This window comes from Xiphias gladius, chromosome 21, assembly GCF_016859285.1.
Source record: "Xiphias gladius isolate SHS-SW01 ecotype Sanya breed wild chromosome 21, ASM1685928v1, whole genome shotgun sequence".
Classification (NCBI taxonomy): Eukaryota; Metazoa; Chordata; class Actinopteri; order Istiophoriformes; family Xiphiidae; genus Xiphias; species Xiphias gladius.
In genome coordinates, this window is record NC_053420.1 from 8710406 (window position 1) to 8729673 (window position 19268).

Consider the following 19268-nt stretch of genomic DNA (forward strand, 5'->3'; position numbering starts at 1 on the left):
TGTGGTATTAGTACTTCTACTTAAGTAAGGGATCTGAATATTTCCTCCACCACCGGCTAAGTAAATGTAGTCTATGGTACACTTAACTATAGTACTATAGTTTGTTAGTTAGTTAGTTAGTGTGTCATACTCATATAAGTGCCCAGCCGACAGGTATTTATAAGACACCAAACAAAATACTGTTGCAGTGGTGATAAAATAACTTTTTACATTACATTGTAAACAAAGATCTATGTCCCCGACTCAACAAATAAAACCTGCCACAAAAATTTTTCCGCTCCTGAAACATTGCTGAGGAACTCATCAGAAATTCAGGACATTTTACCAAACAGTGCAGCCCGTAAATCGACCATGACCGATTCTGGGTAAACTGTAGAGGCTGTTGTGCATGAAAATCCCTGGAGACCAGCAGTTTCAGAAATACTCAAGCCAGCCCGCCTGGCACCGGCAATCATGCTACAGTCAAAGTCACTGAGATCACATTTTTCCCCCCACATCTGATGTTTGATGCGAACTGAAACTGAAACTCCTGACCTGTAGCCGCACGGTTTTACGCATTGGACTGCTGCCACATGATTGGCTGATTGGATAGTTACGTGACCAAGCAGGTGTACTGGTGTTCCTGATAAACTGCTTGGTGAGTGTAAGTCCATGAAATTAAAAAGTACCCCAATAGTGCAATTAACATGCGAAGAATTCATCTCTGGGACTGTGTTTACCTCAAAAATCAACAAAATATGTAATTTGCCCCAAGCGTCCGCACGTTACCGGGGCAAACAAAGCCTGCTCCCCACGGCGAGACCGATTTCCTCCATGTAGAATTAGCGACCCGGTTTTCCCTCCACACCGGCAGGGGGCGGAACCGCCCCGGCTGGCTGCGGGCCGAGGGGATAAACCATCCCGGTCGACGACAGTCGTTCCTTCCGGCTCCGGTCCCTTAACAAGTGGAAAGGTAAAGTCAGACCCGGCGTCTCAATCTCAATAAATCTTCAACATCTCCCGATCTGTAAAGCAACAATGTTTGATGTTCGATTGGTCTTTGTGCAGCCGTGGAATACGTGAAAGTATTTCGGGCGTAAACGTTTTATAACAGTGGATATCAAACTTAGAAGCTGGGAAGCAAACCCTGGTTCTGATGTTCACGAACGGCTGCCATATTTGTCGCTTAACGCAGGCCGCCTTCGTCGACTTTAATGTTTATAAAAGTGGGAAGCTAGTGGTGTGAACACCTAAAGAAACATTTTCTAGTGTTTTTATTTAAGAGTTATTTGGTAGACTCCCCGCTGCTTAGATTTTCATCAGTGGACGTAGCTAAGCTGGCTAGCCTGTTAGCTAGCCGCTGCAGGGTCTCTGTGCGCGTTGAAATTAATGCACAGCTCGTCACTTAACACAGATGCTGATGCCCAAGAAGAACCGCATTGCTATCTATGAGCTCCTCTTCAAGGAGGGAGTCATGGTGGCCAAGAAAGATGTCCACCTGGCCAAGCATCCCGAGCTTGCTGACAAGAATGTGCCCAACCTTCATGTGATGAAAGCGATGCAGGTGAGAAACTGAGGTGGTGGTGGGGATGAAAGATGAGCACTGACATTGTAAAAGTGTGTATTTCTCACGTGGGTAAAACAGACCGAGCTCTACAGACATTAAGTGTCTCATCTGTAAGTGGCACCTGTAGTATATGGTAATGTAATATGATTTGTGGGTGGTTAATAATTTGTGATGGGAAGTCATTGTCCATTCACCTGTTGGCATAGTCATAAGATTCAGGAAACTCTTACCTGTAACACAGCGTTTAGGACCATAGGAATGTAATGTGTGAAGTAGATGGTCATATCTAAAATGCTTCAGTTCTACACAGTCGTAGTAGAAAGTTACTCCATTCTACTGCTTTTAAAGCGCTGCTTCCTAACTCGGTTGTTAACGCTGTGTTCGTGTCGTAAGGCACGCGACGACGTCCAAGTCACGATTACAACAGGGACTGTTTTTTTTTTTTTTTTTTTTTTTTTCCTGCAAGCTCCGTAATGATAGACTTGTAATTCTTGATCTGATCTGATTCGATTCAGAACAAAAGGCACGCAGATGTTCTGATGGTAGCAACGCAGTCAAAATGTAGGTTGTCAGTATTCATCAGGAAAGCAAAACATGTTGCGCAGAAGGGATTTTTTGACACGGAATAAATGAGAAACGGCTGACGCTCTTCCAAGCAAACAGTGGTCAAATCTTAAATATTGAGAAACAGGTCTTGCTCTCAAAGTCACAGTCGATGTGTAGGGAGAGCCTTGACAGTTTAACTTACATTTTTCATTTGCCTGGCAGGACCGAAATGAAGCTGATCATGATGATAAAGTTTTAATAAAATTCAACTGGACTACGTTTTGTGACCATTTTCACCAATATTGTTACCAGTTGATAAAGATTAAATAGACTTTATTTTCAGATCAGGGAGTAGGAGGTGGGGTTGGGGCAAGATCCCCCCCCCCCAGGTTCAGCAGGGCAGGACAAGTGTTGGGGAACCAAAGCCTTAAGACACTTAATAAATAGTATCAAGAGGATTCTATCATGATTTGTTTGGGTGGTAGTCTATATGATGTGATAACTGTGCAATATGTCTGTTTTTCTTCCAGTCCTTGAAGTCCTGTGGGTATGTCAAGGAGCAATTTGCCTGGCGTCATTTTTACTGGTATCTCACCAATGAGGGTATCCAGTACCTGAGAGACTTCCTCCACCTTCCCCCTGAGATCGTCCCCGCCACCCTGCGCCGCCAGACCCGCCCTGAGACCGCAAGGCCCAGGCCCAAGGGTAGGCTCTTTGATATACACATAATGTGGTTTTGGTTGAATGTTGCTTGCTTTTAGTTTTTCAGTGGAACGTGCTGTTTCTCTCAGAAGCCAGTACCACAAGTTTTAAAACTAGTATCAGCGGAAGCCATTAGTATACTAACGTATTATGGTGTCTGTTTTTAGCGTTCAGAGGACATCAAATTAATTGTAGACTAATTTTTATAAATTTGAAATATGACTGACTAAACCGCGAGTCACTAGCTGTTGATTTTAAACCTGCTGAGTGGAAGCATACCAAAGAGCTTAACATCATCGAGAGAGGAAAAAGGCTGCGGCCACGGCTCAGTGTTGAGTTCAGCAACTCTGATTGTTGATAGTTTCCAGTCGTGTGTCAGCTCGAGATAAAAAATTTAAACTGCGAATCGTAACCACCTGTGAGATAATTTAGAAGAAAGGCCTGGTACTTAAAGGAAAATGACAAAAACCAGACAATGATCCTCCCTTGTTAATTCATGTCTGTTTACCAAATTTTGATTTTTTCCTATCTTGCATGTATTTAGTGAGAATCCTTGGCATTAAAATTCAAGAACTCACTTAAACGTATAGGGAATTTCCTCCTTTATTCTATCATTTTGTGCATCAAAATAACCCCTGACCATAGTGGAACTTGAACGGTTTAGTTTTTATCTTTGTTTTTTTTTAAATTGTCTTTTCTTTTTCTGCAGGAGTGGAAGGAGAGAGGCCCGCCCGCCTTAACCGTGGGGAGGCAGACAGAGATGCATACAGGCGATCTGCTGCACCCCGTACGTATATTTCAATAATACTTACCACACCTTGCTTATGTGGTCTTGTGCTGTGATAAGTTTAATGAGTTGTATTAAGTCCTTAAAATGAGGCAGGTGGCATGGTACGTACATTTTTAAGATGTAATGATAAATTTACCAACAAGAAATTCTCCCAGTGTCAAGAAGTCATGTTAGTAATACAGGTGTATATTTTAACAGATATTCAAAAGTGTAAACTAAAGTTTTAATTAGAGCTTAAAGGATGGGTCAGTTAATCGTTTAGTCAATTACAGAACAATAATCAACAATTTTGATAATTGGTTCTTTCAGTAATTATTCAAGCAACAATGGTGAAAAAATGGAGCACATTCTCAGGTTCCTGCTTCTCAAATTGCAAGATTTGCTGCCTTTTTGTCAAATACAATAATAAACTGAATATCTTTTGGATTTTGGACTTGTAGTCAAACGAAACAAGACATTTGAATATGTCACTTTGGGCTCTGGGAAGGTGCGATTGTCATTGACATTCCATCGACCAAATGATAAGTCAATCTGCAGATTAATCAATAAAGAAAATAGCTTAGTTTTAGGCCTAGTTTTAATATAGTAAGTTGTTGAATTGACTGGTGATTAATGTATTTTTTGAAGTTTAAATTTATGAAATTTATTAGCTGACTTTGTTCATTCATAACTTCTCCATCAGCTGGTGCTGACAAGAAAGCAGAGGCCGGTGCTGGAGCTGCCACAGAGTTCCAGTTTGTAAGTGCTTTCCCTTTTTGTTTTCCTTTTTATATGCAGGTATTTTTGCAAAATGTAGTATTGACAACAAGCATGTTTTGATCTTGAATGTTTTTTTGTTTTTTTTTTCCCTCTTATGGCAAATATATGGGATGTTTTCTAGAGCAATTATCCACAGAAATGCTACACATTGCTGCCTGAAACAAGGTTAGATTATGGGTGCGGTTTTAAACTAGTTTCAAAAAGGAATGTCAGGAAGCTAAATTTAGTTTTTTAGAGTGGGACAGTAAAACTTGCTGTTGAACTCAGGTTGACTGATGTTAAACTTTTCCCTGTTGCAGAGGGGTGGCTTCGGACGCGGCAGAGGACAGCAGCCTCAGTAAATTTCACTATTTCTTTGTGTACAATAAAGAAAACAACAAAACACAACTTGTACATCTCAGTATTTTGTTAATGGCGATTGTGGTTGGTAGTGTATTTTTAGCATTGATCTTGTTTTCATGCTGAGTAAGTTAGTCAGCAGTTTGAGATTTAGAAGAATGATCACACCTCAATATGTTGAGATGAAATTGACCAGATATGAACTACAAGACAAACTTGTTTTGTTTTGTAGTTTATCTCAAGTTTGTCAGTTTAAGTCGTAAAGCATTGAATTCAGTTTCTACATTTAAAAAAAACACCTTTTAGAAGCTATTAAAGTCTTAAATTTAATCTACAAAAGTCTTATCTATATTGTCTTTCCTGCCATAGGTAGTAGTGTTATAAAATGTTTCTTTATATGCTAGCTGTGCTGGTTAATCCATCCATTTTATGCTACTTATCTGGGTCCAGGTGGCAATTATATGAATAGGGATTATTGTTATACTGCTGGTAAATAAGTGATATAATTATATTTAATACTGTAATTAGGTGAATTTAGTAGAGAGTGAGAAAGTACCCGTGGTCACAAGCATTTAGGTTCCTGTCAGATTGGACGCAGGATCTAGCGAGTCACTCGAAACTCGCTGCATGTATTTGTGATTTGGCAGGAAGCCAAAGTAGGAAAAGCACAGGAGTTACTAAAAACATTGATGGCTCTGAAAGCCATGACAGCATGCAAAACACCAGGACTCTGAATCCAAAGCCAAGACATGACTAGTTATATTATTAACAACCTTGCTTTTCCTACTGCCACATGTCAGAATGTCCTCCTGTAAAAAGAAGGGGGGAAAAAAAAAAAGGACTATGGCTCATTGATTTTGGCCCAGGTTGTGATCATGATAGGTCGGGAAGGGGGTGGATCTGATAAGGTTAGACTAGGGCCACTTAAAGGTCCCACAGTCCCTTGGTTCCCCTTCCCCAAAGGTCTTTTCACCTCAACCATATCAGGAGCATGGGGGTTTGTACCGACTGTGCTTCTCTGACATCTCCCTCACTTTCATCATTCCTATTAGTATATCGTCTCTGGTGACCGCCTCACTTCCACATGAGCGGAGGTTCAATCAAGCAGATAAAGTGAAAACACCTGTGTGGGTGTACCTGGACTGTAAACTTTGCCGAGCAAAGATCCACTGGGCCAGCTGCATCTTAAGAAGAAATGTATATAAAAAAAAAAAAAAAAAGATTTTTAGATGGTGTAAATTGACGTGAAGCTTGCCTTGGCAGTACAAGGAACAACTTTTGCTTGAGGGGAATGAATGTGCCCTATTATGCACAGTTCACAAGAAATGAAGATGTCATTTTTATGACTGCTCTTTAGTGTGAAATAATACCCATTAGTGGCGTCCCGATTCCATACTATACACCAATTCTAAACAGGTTTCGAATATGTAGTGTGTTGCCACTGGGGGGGGGCACAAAATGAAGTCTGATCCAAAAAGCCCGTATGCATACGAAGAGCCAAACTTCAGAGATTGCCGGTGACGTATGCCGTTGTCCCTCATTGCAATTCACAAAGGAAATGGATGCAGTATTCCAAATCCATACAACATACCTGAGGTATAGACTACATACTGTACGCTCATCCTGACAGTACACAGTCTGTCCTGTTACTATAAAAGAAATAAACTTGCTCAACTGTTTCGTACTAACATGAAATGATACTTGTTCCATCACACGGCCTCTTTAGCATTCCGCCGCCACTGCACAAAGAGACGGCATAACTGTTGTATTATTTTGTTGTCTGGCGTGTTTCTGGAGCTCTTCCAACGCCGTCCACAATTAATTTTAATTTTTGCCAGCTGTGAGCAGTTCCTCCATTTCCTTTGTGCACTGCGTCGTTGGAAGAACCGTGTGCATCGGCAGCACGCTCAAAAATCACAGGATTTTAGTGTGCATACAGACTGCGTTAAGTATAGTTCATTTTGTTTCACTTTTCCTTAGAGAACACATTATGAATGTAGTATTGCTTCGGGACAAAGTTGGAGGCATTATCCACAGCTTGAAAACCTTTTTTTTTTTTTTTTTTAAATTGTTACTGGCAAAATGGTGGAAAAATCAGCTCCAGAATGACCTTAGACAATAAAACAAATTTGGCTTTGTCTTTGCGACCTTTATTTTCAGCGGCATTGTGACGTAGCAGCGTGATACATGTTTGACATATTGGATAATTTCCCGTCAGTATAAAACAGTGAGTACGTTCATATCTCGTATACAGGGTGCAAAACCAGTATAATGTAAAGGTTTATGTTAAGCAGATTAGAGCTGCGATGATTGGTCCATTAATCGATGGACTGAAAATTAATCGGCGACTGTTTTGATAATTGTTTCAAACAATCTCTGGTTAAAGCTTCTCAGGTGTGATAATTTGGTACTTTCCTCATATTTGATTTTTGTGTTTTTGGACTGTTAAACAAGGAATTTGAATACACTATCTTTGGATTTGGTAAATTATAGCAGGCATCTTAAACCATTTTTTGACATTTTGTAGACAGACCATCCAATCCATTGAGAAAATCATCTGCAGATTAATTGTTTAATTAATTAATTTTAATCTGCTGAAACCCTACAGCAGATACTGTGTATGTGTGTAGTTTGCAACTGAGACACAGCAGTTGCCTGAAGGTAAGAATGACTCTGGCCACTGATTTATAACATTTAAAACTTGGTATACGAAAAGGGAAAACGGTTAAACCCAGGGTCAACCAGTCTAGTTTACAAAAATCAACATGTAATCTTCAAATCAATCCTCCTCTCTACATCAAAGAGTTTTATGTATTTGTGTGACAAAGGAGAACTGATTGCCTGTGCAAACAGTGCAAATTGTTACGGACGTGAACACAAACACGGACACTGGCCTGAATGTGAAATACTGGTGTTTATTTGTTGGCACATTTATATTACAATCTTCAGTCTTCTCGCACTGGTTTTATTCCACACTCCCAAATGACAAAAGAGAGGAAAAGGAAAATTCCAGTGACACGTACACCTTGGGAGAATACAGTTACGAGTATGTAACTTCAAGGCTGAGGTCAATGGCAACAAGTGCACATGTGTTTAGTTTTGTTAATCAATCTAAGTATTTTGGGGGCAATCCTTTTAAGTCAATTTATATATATATTTTAAAGTCATTCATTTGATAAAATGGCCTGACCATCATGCTAAAGGAAACTGAATGTTACAATCCTCAGCTGTTAAGTGATGTGCTCTTGATATTTCTTGCTTTGGCCACTAGATGGGGCCAGCTAATTCACATGGCAATACCTATTTAAACCATCAGCTTTGGTAAATTAAAAGAAGGGACTTTATCTGAAGCTCCAGTTGTACTTTCACTAATAAATCCCCCGTTTTGCCCAAGTTCGGAAGCTTAAACCTGGTACAAAAGAGCCAATTACAACAGCAGAAATCTCTAGGAAGAAAGAGAGAACTCCATTTATGTGGAGATATTTATTTCATAAATTCCCACCTGAACTTCAGTCTAAATTACCCAATCGAAGACAGAGCCTGGATTTTGAGTTACAAGGGAGTTATTAAAAAAAAAAAAAAAAAAAACACTGATCCTTATTGACCAAAGCCAAAGTGCGTCCTCTGGCTGTAAGGGTGCTTTGTTAGCTATATGCAAGACATTATCTTAACTGATTAAAGAAAAAACAGAACAAAATATGGATAAAGAACAAGTGGTCGTTAATTATTAAGTCACTGGCTGTTACTTTTGGAAATCCTCCTCACATTCATTTTGACAGTATCGGTCAACCACATCAAACCATGTAGAGTGAATTAAATCATTGCCAAGTACCCAGGGTCGAGTTTTGTTTTTCCGCCATATACAGCTTAATCCCTTTACCGTCTAATTGCACATTTAGATGAAGACTAAAAGCTCTAGTTAACACAGAATCTCTCAGGAAGTGCCAGGTAGGGCATCATAAAGCAAGACTTTGGCCACCACATCTTTCTGATACACAGCAGTAAAACCAGTTCAAAGTCTCAAATTGTTGTGGAGGAGACTTTCGACTCCTTTCACCTATTCTGTCATTCAGTATAGACGTTTGAATTCCTGGATTATCACAGGCCACTATGAGGAGGTTGTGTAAAGCTCAGGTTGCTGGGACAGTGAAATCCCCTTTGATGGCGAATGGGAGAAGAGAGAAAGAAAGACAAGTCACCACCAAGTGATAGCCACTGCTTTCACTAAAGAGCCTTCCCACCTTTTTTCTAGGTTAGCGTTTGTTTCACTAGCTTTCAGGTCTCAGTGTAATTTACCATGAAGGGTATTTTCATCAGTTTTTAAATCATGATACTGGAGTTTTCTGCCCATATTCAAGGTTAAGTAGGCAGGTAGAACTTTACTGGACGGTAAACCTTGAGCACCTCTTCATTTTTACCGAGATAAAATTATTTTTATTTTGTTTGCAATCAAAAGTGACAACTCCCATGAATATTAGCCAAAAACACATGATCAAAACCTCATCGGAACTAGTTTTCTCTTTATCAAAATGATCAGGTGCTCAAAGTTTACCATCACTTAGCACTGGTTCATATGACTACCTGAATATGAAAGGGGTTGTTTGTATTGATGAATGCATTGAGAATTATCACTCACTGTTATGATTTTACACGCCAATTTTTATTGTTTTGTTTCACTAGCACTGCTCTCTCACAGCGGGCAGCTGTTTTCAGTGAAAAAGCTACACAAACCAATTGTATGCTACCTTCCTAGCATGAAATGTTAGAAAAGAAATTGTGATTAGCTGGTGAACACAGTGGAGCATTTAGCAGCTAAAAAGAGCCAGATATTTCCCTCAGGGTTTGGTGGAGACCAGTTTTTGCATGTTTAACAATAGGCAGAAACTCATAGTATGACATTTGAGCTTTTAAGGAAGACCACTGAAAGAAACTCTCTAAAGGGAAAGACACTGAAAATGGTGGACCAGCTTCTAGCTTGAAAAAGACTTTAGGCTAAACTAAATAGCGGTTTGGAAATTCAGACTTCAGTTGTACTTCATTTTATAGCTTGGCCAAAGATAAGGGGAAAACAAAACAAAAAAACAGAAGTCCCTTACTGGTACAAATTTGTTTTGGTCTTAAAAAAAGATGAAGGATTCTGAGAATATTCGATTATAAATAGGCTCTTTGCTCTCACCCACAATCACAGACACACTCCTTGTTCTTTAGCCTCAGATGTACTCTGTACTATCTCAAGAGAAAGTTCCAGACAGCTCCAAAACCAACTCCATAAGTTCAATCAGTTCTTCCAGCCTCAGTTGAAATGATGTGTAGCACTCACAGATGTGTAAGATGTGTTTTGTCATTTGTACTCTCACCTTTGATCTATACAGAAATAAACAATTTACAATAAAAACCTCTTACATGCTATCTACAGCGCCTCCAGTTTCACAGTATTGAGCCAGCTGCCTCACGCCACAGAGGCCAAGTGATGCAGCTCGGCTAAAGAGACTTTTGCCAGACGTTAGAGAGAAGAACAAAACAAAACAAACAAAAAAAACCCCAAAAACTAGTATCCAAAAGCATTTTACATGTTAAAAACGAGGTCTCAAACTGTACAAGGCTTGTTTGTTCTGCATCTTGCCAAAGACAGCATTATAGATTCAATTACTTTCAATGTCAAGCAGGTGTTTTGAGTGTTTTTGGGGATGCAGATTAAATACTAAAGAAAGAAGGGTTTAAAAAAAAAAAAAAAAAGACGATAATGAAAAAGTGCCCACTAAAGTCACCTGTGCTATGTTACGAACACAATGTAAACAATTGCTTTTAACCAAACTGAATGTGAGGAGTAAAATAAGGAAATGGGTTTTAATAACTTAAGTGATATGTGTTGCATTTTGAAATTACAAGTCCATGATTTTGAAATCTACTACTTCTACCCTCTCAGTATATGGAGGAAGACTTTGTAGTCAGTCACAAGAAAGCATTTTAAAAAAGAAAAACAAAAAGGGATTAAAAGGAGGTAAAGACACTAAGGAGAAGGGTGCTTCATTTTACATTGTATGTTGACATTCCTTCACTCCCTGTACAGTATATATGCTCTGTTTTAGAGTGAAACCTGTAGTGCTTGGCTAGGTTCCCAAATAAGAGAGATCACACTTTACACTTGAAATTGGATGACTACTGAGGGGCCATATCCTTCTGATAAAAAAGAGACATCAACAACCACGATAGGGAGCAAAATGAAGAGAATCCAAAGACCTTACCACAAGTCTGTTGCACAGTCAGCATCAGGTCACTTGAGCGATTGTGACACAACATAACAGTGCTCATGCAAGACAAGTCACTTCTCACAATTCTGTTCATTCAGATACAGACAACATTTCCTATCCTTATAAACAGGGGAGGGACTACACTAATGGGCACATTCATTCACAGAAAAATAACAAAAAAAAAAATGGAGGAGACATTAAAAAGACCACCAAAAGCCTTCAGCTTAAGCACTACGTATACACTTTTACATTACAACAGTAAAAAGTAGTTCTTGCATTCAATAAACACCACGCTAAGGGCGCATTAAGGAAAGAGAATGAAAGGAGCAAGGGGACATTTCATGCAGTTGTCAGTAATAAGAAAAAAAAGAAAAAAAAAAGAAGAGGGGTTCAAAATTACATTTACATGTACAAAGTGTTTCAGACAATTCACCCAACACTTGTCATCAAGTCTGTGCCACAGTTCTGGCACAAAGGGGTTGGCAAGGCAAACCATGTTATTGAGACAAAAAAAAGAAGAGAAGAAGAGAAGAGAAGAAAAGAAAAGAAGAGAAATGACACAAGTAAGAGCGCAAGTGGTGGCGAAAGCTCCTGGGGGTGTCAGAGTTACGCTTTTAGTTATCTGATACCCGAAACGGAGCTCTGATTGATGCTGTAGGTAGGTGAGAGGTCTCCACCTATCGTGGTCACCAAAGGTGTTCCGTTACTGGTCAGGCAACTCTCCTGGAGAGCCTCAAAGTAGGTGGCCTGCACAGGCTTGTGACACTGCAACACTTGTATGGCATCGTCTATTTTAAACCATTCCCTTTTTCTCCCTGTTGACAGAACAACACACCATTGTGGAGCAAGTTAAGACGTGAGAGACAACATGAGGGAAGAAAAAAAAAAAAAAAAAAAAAAAAAAGCAGTGCGAATAATAGATTTTGAAAAATTATCAGTGCTATACACAGAATTGAAACGAAAATCACAAGGGCAGGAACAAAGCTGGTGCTATAATCTCCCCCAACAAACATTCAATAAAATCCCTGAAATGTAATATCACTTCGGCCTAGGAAAGGAAATAAAACTACTGACAGCATGTGATTGCCTGAGAACTTTGTCCATATGATCCCATCTTGACAAGTAAACAAATGCAGTGCTTTACCAATGTTGACCGAGTCCTCCCAGTCCTCCAGCACCTCTGTTACAATAAGAACATAGACGTAGGTTCTGTGTTTCCTCTCTTGGTTCTGTGGGAAAAAAATTTTATATTTTCACTTCTAGTTCACAAACATTCTGCACAGGAAGTTAACATTTGAAGAAAAAAACAAAAACAAAAACAAAAAGTCTACAGCAAACAGCTCACCTCAAATACTCCGATTAAGCGGCCTAAAGTCCCCTTCACACCGGCCTGTGAAATAAAAAAAGATAAGCAAATGGTAAAAATGGTAAGAAGATTTATGCTTCTAAATATTAAATATTGGGATTTAATCCAAAATAATCATATGACCCACAGAATATTATTGCAATCTGATAGCCCAGTTGAGATGGTGTCAGAGTTGTCGATTGAACTTTATTCAAAAAGGTATTTCTTAAGGCTGTAATTTGTGTTGCTATGGGTTACATTACATCATAAAATTGTTTTTATCCCCTGCAATTCATTCCATCCTATTCCTGGGCATCTGCTGAATCCTCAAAATAACAGTCATATGCTGCATTTACTGATTCTTTCTTCATTCTTGTCTCATTTTAGGGCAATGAGGTCTAATTTAGCCAAAAGCAAGATGATATTTGTTTGAAAATCTAAATGCAGACATTTACATTCACAAAGTTACCTGAAAAACAGGTTTTAAATTTTCATGACCAATCACAACTCAAACTACAGGTATAATTACAGTATCGTGCCCATCACAATTTTCCAGAGGCCATGGTAACATCTTGAAACTTTTAGATGTTCTATATAATTGTATATTAAATAACGAAAAGAAGTAAATCCTTGCATTTGACAAGCTGAAACCAGCAAATGTTGGTAGGGAACAATTAACTGATTATCAACATAGATGCAGAAGCATTTTATGTCAATTAACCAGTCAATTACATCCTTGCAGTTCTAAATTATACAGCTGCAAAACACATGTAAACACAGCTGTTAGGATATCACTTACTGTCACATACTGATGACTTCTCTACAAGATGCTTTGAGTATCAAGAAAGATCACATAAAAAGGTCAGAAACAAAAAACAGAATATGCCCTTTGCTGTCAGTTGCCATTATGCTTTCCATGATCATAAAGCCTAAGCCACACAATCCAAATGTCACAACGATTTTTTTCAGAGAGGACACCTTGAAGACTTCTCACTGCCTGTTACCTTTAAACATATCTTAATAACAAAAATAATCTCCACGGTAGATATTAACTCCCAGAGGTGAATAGTAGATCAGATTTAGATACAGAGCCAGGCCACTTGCTGACATCTTTGCAGCTTCTTCTTCAGGTTCCAGTTTCAGTCTATAAATAACTGTTGACTCCACACACACTGTACCATGGACGCAGTGTTGTAATCTTTAGGCCTTCAGCTAGATCATATGGAAAAGAACATGCCCACCCCTAGAAACCCCAAAGACGTGCCAGGGATTAAGTAATAGGCCAAAAGTCAACCTGTATGTTTTTTTGAGATAGCAAATGTCTCCCAGCTCAGGCATTGGTGTAACTGAAGACCACTGAGCATCATCTTCTTGGAAGAGGATGTGCAACATTGGGGCTGCATTACAAATTATGCAATGCTGTCCTGTGTCTTCACAATGCAAGGCAGGGGTGTTTTATCATCAAGGATAAACAGAGGTTGTGAAAAGTCAGACAAAAGAACCCTCTATAACGTTTCGCCTGCTCCTGAGTTCTGTGTTTCCACCGGGAGCCCTGGCCAGACCCCAAACCAATAAGCATAAGCAATCGCTCACCGCTCATATGGTCATCAGAATAAGCTTGAGAGGATTAGGATATGTCCTGTTACACCACCGTACATTAAGAGGCTCAGAAAGCGACAGTACATGGTGATGCATTGAGCACCTCTCGAAGTCATCACAAAGTTTCTGAATGCGGCCTTTTAGTACTTTTAACAAACTACGGCAGTGATGCGACATTGCTTTTGACCCTGTTGAAATGTGTTGGCAAGCCCCGGCATCCTGGAACCGCAAAAGCCACCAAACAGCAGGAGCCAGGATAAGAGATGATATCAGCATACATCATTGTGATGGATCACACACAGAGAATAGGCTTTATATGGTCAGTGACCCACCAAGAACTGACAGCCGGGTGAGATTCGGTGTCTTCAGTGCCCTGTCGCCATTTTGATCAAAATGCCCAAGCAATGAACAACGTGTACACTGAAGGGATACCTGATTTAAGGCACGGACGTAGGCAGTATAAGCAGGATATTGATTTCCCATGAGCTCAAAACTGTTTACTCCTTGCTACATATCCTCTCCAACACAGATAAACAAAAAAAGCCATGTTTGTCGTTCAAAATGCCTCTGTAACAAGGCTGCTGTTGTAAAAAATTATCCGTCTGAAATGTATTAACAATGAAAGTCGATTGTTTTCCTACATTTGCCATACTTGTGGGATTGGATAGTACTGCAGTGGAACCGCTGGGTAGCCAGTGTTCAATCTCAGTGTGACCTCATTTGACACTTAAACACTGCTCTGTAACATGATGCTATGATACAGCTTACATGTTGCTAGGCTCTCTCTCTTTCTGTCCATGCAAACAGGATGACTGCACTGACAAAATGGGCTTTGAGAGCAAGGTATTAGGCCCAGTGATAAATACAGACATGATTTAATAGAAATGAAATACAACACATCTTATGAGGCTATACTCAAACTAATTTGTCATGCTGTAAATGGAAATCCTTTCTCTGAACAATGTTCTTGGCTATGAACTAAGTCTAGAGAGGCATGTTTCACATTCATGTTTCGAATACAAGGGTCAAGTAGTTTGCCAGTACACAGGATAAAGGATACATAGGAATGCTTATCTGAAAACGTCAGGTACAAACAAAAAAAGAAGAAAGGACCCACAATATAGACTTGAATTGGATTATAATAATTATGAAAAACTGTTAAAGAACCAACCTCTTCACACACTTCCCGAGCTGCAGCAACATTGGGTTCTTCCTCCGGCTCCATTCCCCCTCCAGGAACTATCCATTTGTCAGGATGTCTACTACTGCTCACCAGCAGCACCTGCAACACATCCCATGAAAGACTGGTTAAGCACTGAAGTCTTACTCAATGTCTGTTATTTGTATGTGTTCACATTGGACAAGTGTTGCCCCATGTGCAAGTTATTCACTGATCTGTAATCAAAGTTCAGTTCTCTGTGTTAGTAATAAATGCAAGAACAGCCAAACCCCAAAATGTGACACAACAGCTACCTGAAAACTACCACACTGAAAACAATGAAGACTAAGATTCAGATTAATTTCCCGTCTAGCTATCACCTATGTGCCCTGGAGCTAAGATATCGAGCTGGATATTGTGTTAATGCAGTTAACTCGCTGTAAAGTTGCAGGCAGATCATGCATTTCTTTCCAATAGCTAGGGTATGAGTCACCTTCTTTCCAAACAACTATGGTGAGTTCACGATGTCAACAATCTGTTGGGGAAAGGCTGAAGCTCGCCAGAGTGCCGATCTGGTAGACTAAAATCTCTGGTAAAAGTTTCTAGCTACGTGCCGGTCATACTGATGTGTTTCCTGTAATCAACAGCCCATGTTGTTCACAATCTGGCCTCTACTTTCACCAGAATGAGGAATTAGTTTAGTCTCAATTCGTCTCCTCCCCTGGTAAAATGTTTCCACTACAAAGACATCTTTGTGTTGTGTTGTTGACTGGACATCAGCTTTCCAAATCGCTTCTGATTTCAAATAACCCTTTGCAGGCTAGTTTGAGCGGCTTTCATAGAAGAGCGCACGAAGGTAGCCACTATGGCTCATTAACAGATATGTTACGTGGTGAAAATGTGCACACAACGAGAGAAAGTTTAGAGCTCGACATTAATCCGCGTTAAAGCTCTAAATCTTAGTATCGCGAATTTCAAGTCATAAAGTAAACAATGCAAAATACATAGTGTTGTAAGCTAACCGGGTATCATTACCACGGTTATCTTCTGGGTAAAGCTAACATTGCTAATCACTTTATATCAGCCCAGTGTTTGGCTAGCAGTACCAGTTGCATTAACGCTAACACAGTTAACACTAAAGGTAACTTAGCTCGCCAAATTATCAATCTTACGAGCAGATACATGTCATAGCCTGCCACTTTAAAAAAAACTAAACAATGCTTTTTATCCCTCCGACCGCTGCTAATGATGAAGTCACCACACGCCACAGTCTGATCTATGGGCTGTGGTCGCTGGCCGAGAGCCGGCTGCCCACAGCAACTACATGGCTAGTTAGCAAGCTAACGTTGGCGTTAGCATGCAGTTAGCAGGTTGGCTCCATGTATAACGCTGGGTATAAAAACCAGAGGCTACTACCTGCACAGCTAAAAGAAGCTTACATAACACTGAGTTCAAGCTGAAAACTAACGTCTAATTCACAGCCTCAGAGGACAACAAGGGATGCTAAGAAAAGGGTGAGTCATCGTTTCCAGCTGGGACAAAACCACAGCTGTGTTGATAAATATATCGATTTAAAGACAGACAAAACACTCAAAGCAGCTACGGCAGCTAATGTTAGCTTGGCCCACCGGACAGCAACATCACCGGCCTCACCTCCTCCTCGGTCTCGCTCCTGAAGCACAGACAGGCGGCCCGCTTCTTGTAGCCGTCCCCGTCGTACGTCCGGGTTTGGTTTGACTTGAGCTTCATCATTTCGGGGGCACAAAAAGTTCAAAAGTACAGCTAAGTATACCGCTTATAAAGACGCTGGCTATAGACGCAAAGTCCTCCACCGGGGAACCTCGGCGTTTTACTTAAAAGAAATAACTTCTTCTTCGCTTCATTTTCACAAACCTAGGCACATCTACGGCACGGTCGCCATTACAAGGAGCCGTTACGCCCACGACGTAATTTAACCTTTAACAGCTCGGGGAGCGTAAGAAAACTACCTATCGGGCGTTGAAGAATTGGGACAACGGATCGGTGGGGGAAAACGCAACACCACGCTGCGACTGGAGCGAGCCGGCGAAGGAAACTGGCACTCTTGGCTCCAACTAGCTTGCCTCGGCCACTTGTTTGAGGCTGGGATAATTATAACTTGCACCACCTTACTTACGGAGAATTAAAACGTGGCGTAAACCCCCGCAGCGTGCTGTCAAAAATTGCGGAATGGGTGGCGGGGTGGGTTCGTCAGGTTCAGCACCGCAGGTAATGGACAGCGCCGGCATGATCCTCAAAACCGATCCAAAAAACGTGAAATAAAATGGTAGGCCGGTCTCACGTAGGAGTTCACCGGTGCCATATGTGCCAATCATGGGAGTGCCAATCATCTGCTGGTTTCAGTTTCTTAAATGTGACAATTCGATAGTTTTCTTTGACATCTAGGCTACGAGAGTAACTTAACGTCTTGTAATCTTAGTAAGATAAAACAAGCGATTTCAACGCAAGACATTTTTTTTTTACTGTTTTTCTGACATTTTATAGACTAAACAATTCACAAAAGGATTAATTGATAATCAAAATTATTGCCAATTAATTTACCATCCTTCAAGCAATGGATTAATTGACTAATAGTTTCATCTCTAGATCCGACACTAAATAATACCAGGGCCAAAATCCGCCATGATGATGTGGGTACACCCTGAACAGGTCACCGGTCCATCACAGGCAGGACCTTCTTGCTGAGGCGACGGTGGCAACTGCACTGCCCCGTCGTGTCACCCCTTCTCCCAAGATTATACCAGGAAATGGTACAATTGTTCCTTATCAAGTTCAGCTGGTTATTTTTTTAGTGAATTAGGTTATTAAATAACATTGTTATATAATATTTGATTATACTAACAGCTGCCATATGGGCTACGCTGAAGATTTGATTGATTCAGAAATTGTGACCTCTGCCAACAGAAAAAAACAAGAGATTGTTTTTTTTTCAAACATTTTAAAATTTTTTCAATTATTTTAATGTCTTCAAAGTTTGAAGACGTATTTGCATAATGATAGATGGATAAGCAGTGTCTCTGCCACACCTACGCTAACTTCACATCATTCCCAAAATAACTTGTGTCTGCCTCAGTAGTGGTGGGCCTTAATTGTAAAACTCATTTTGAACTAAATCAAAACGTCTACTCGCTCACAAACTACAAACAATATGCACTGACTAATAGCACGTAGTTTTAGTAGTAGAAGTGACTACAGAGAGATAGAGGGAGAGTCTGGAGCTGCTGCCACTCACAAACACAAATATTTAAAAAAAAAAATAATATATATATATATATATATATATATATAAAAAATATATATATAAAAAATAGTGTTTTGATGTTTTGATGCTCTGGAAATCGTGGCTAACACACAAATACACAACTGTACAGAAGTGCAATATGACGATACACCACTGACAAAAACAATTTGACTTTACTCAGACTTTACTCAGCCACTAAAGAGAGCTCAGACACAAGTCTGTTGATTCACACAGAACTTCCCCTCGACCCACTACTTAGTAATGACAGAGCAGACATGTAGATGTGGATCAAAACCGTTTAGTGTTGATCAAAATGTTTTTTTTTTTTTTTTTTGTGGGACTATCATTAGAGATCTATTTTTTTTTTTTTTAATGACCAGCAAGAATATTTCACATTATACAATTTAAGCTGAATGGCATAACAGGAAAAGCTACTGCTGCAAAGTGGTGATGCAATAAAATTAAACAAATTAAAAATACTTAGAAAAGTTTAATTTATTCTACGATTACCTCTTCACTTATTTCTCAAGCTTACAGGCCAATTTACACTTACTACAAATTGTCAGCTTAATAATTTCTTACATGATACAATAACTGTTTATCCTATTCAACTGCTTGTTCATATTATTCGTTTAATCTTATTACTTTGTTCATATTCAATTTTTATCTTTATATCTTGTTTTGTAGTTTTTCTGTTTAATTCCCAATGCTTTTACTGCTGCAAGAATCCAATTTCCCACCAGGGATCAATAGAATTTCATCTTATCTCATTTCCTTATATTCTCTCTCAAGTTTCTCCCCTTAGATGTTGACATTTGAAGACGGAAACGACTCTCCACTAAATAAAAATCTCTGCTTTTTCTATCCAAAATTTTTTTACTTACTGTTTCATACCACAAAATTTTAAAAAAAAACATAAAACAAAATGGTATTGCACAGGCAATATGGTGTC

General features: G+C 39.6%; 2 protein-coding genes across 2 annotated transcripts; one reads left to right on the forward strand and one right to left on the reverse strand.

Moving 5' to 3' along the window:
• Positions 1 to 819: 819 nt before the first annotated feature.
• Positions 820 to 4730, forward strand: rps10 (ribosomal protein S10). Its single transcript, XM_040158531.1, has 6 exons — positions 820 to 952; positions 1394 to 1543; positions 2623 to 2797; positions 3504 to 3581; positions 4267 to 4322; positions 4643 to 4730. Exons 2-6 carry the CDS (start codon positions 1394 to 1396, stop codon positions 4682 to 4684), a joined length of 501 nt encoding a protein of 166 aa, XP_040014465.1. The 5' UTR covers positions 820 to 952; the 3' UTR covers positions 4685 to 4730.
• A 2849-nt stretch (positions 4731 to 7579) lies between these two features.
• Positions 7580 to 17049, reverse strand: nudt3b (nudix (nucleoside diphosphate linked moiety X)-type motif 3b). The gene is made up of 5 exons (XM_040115765.1): positions 16690 to 17049; positions 15049 to 15159; positions 12279 to 12323; positions 12078 to 12162; positions 7580 to 11748 (listed from the first exon to the last, which is right to left on the reverse strand). Exons 1-5 carry the CDS (start codon positions 16786 to 16788, stop codon positions 11552 to 11554), a joined length of 537 nt encoding a protein of 178 aa, XP_039971699.1. The 5' UTR covers positions 16789 to 17049; the 3' UTR covers positions 7580 to 11551.
• Between the last annotated feature and the right edge of the window lie 2219 nt (positions 17050 to 19268).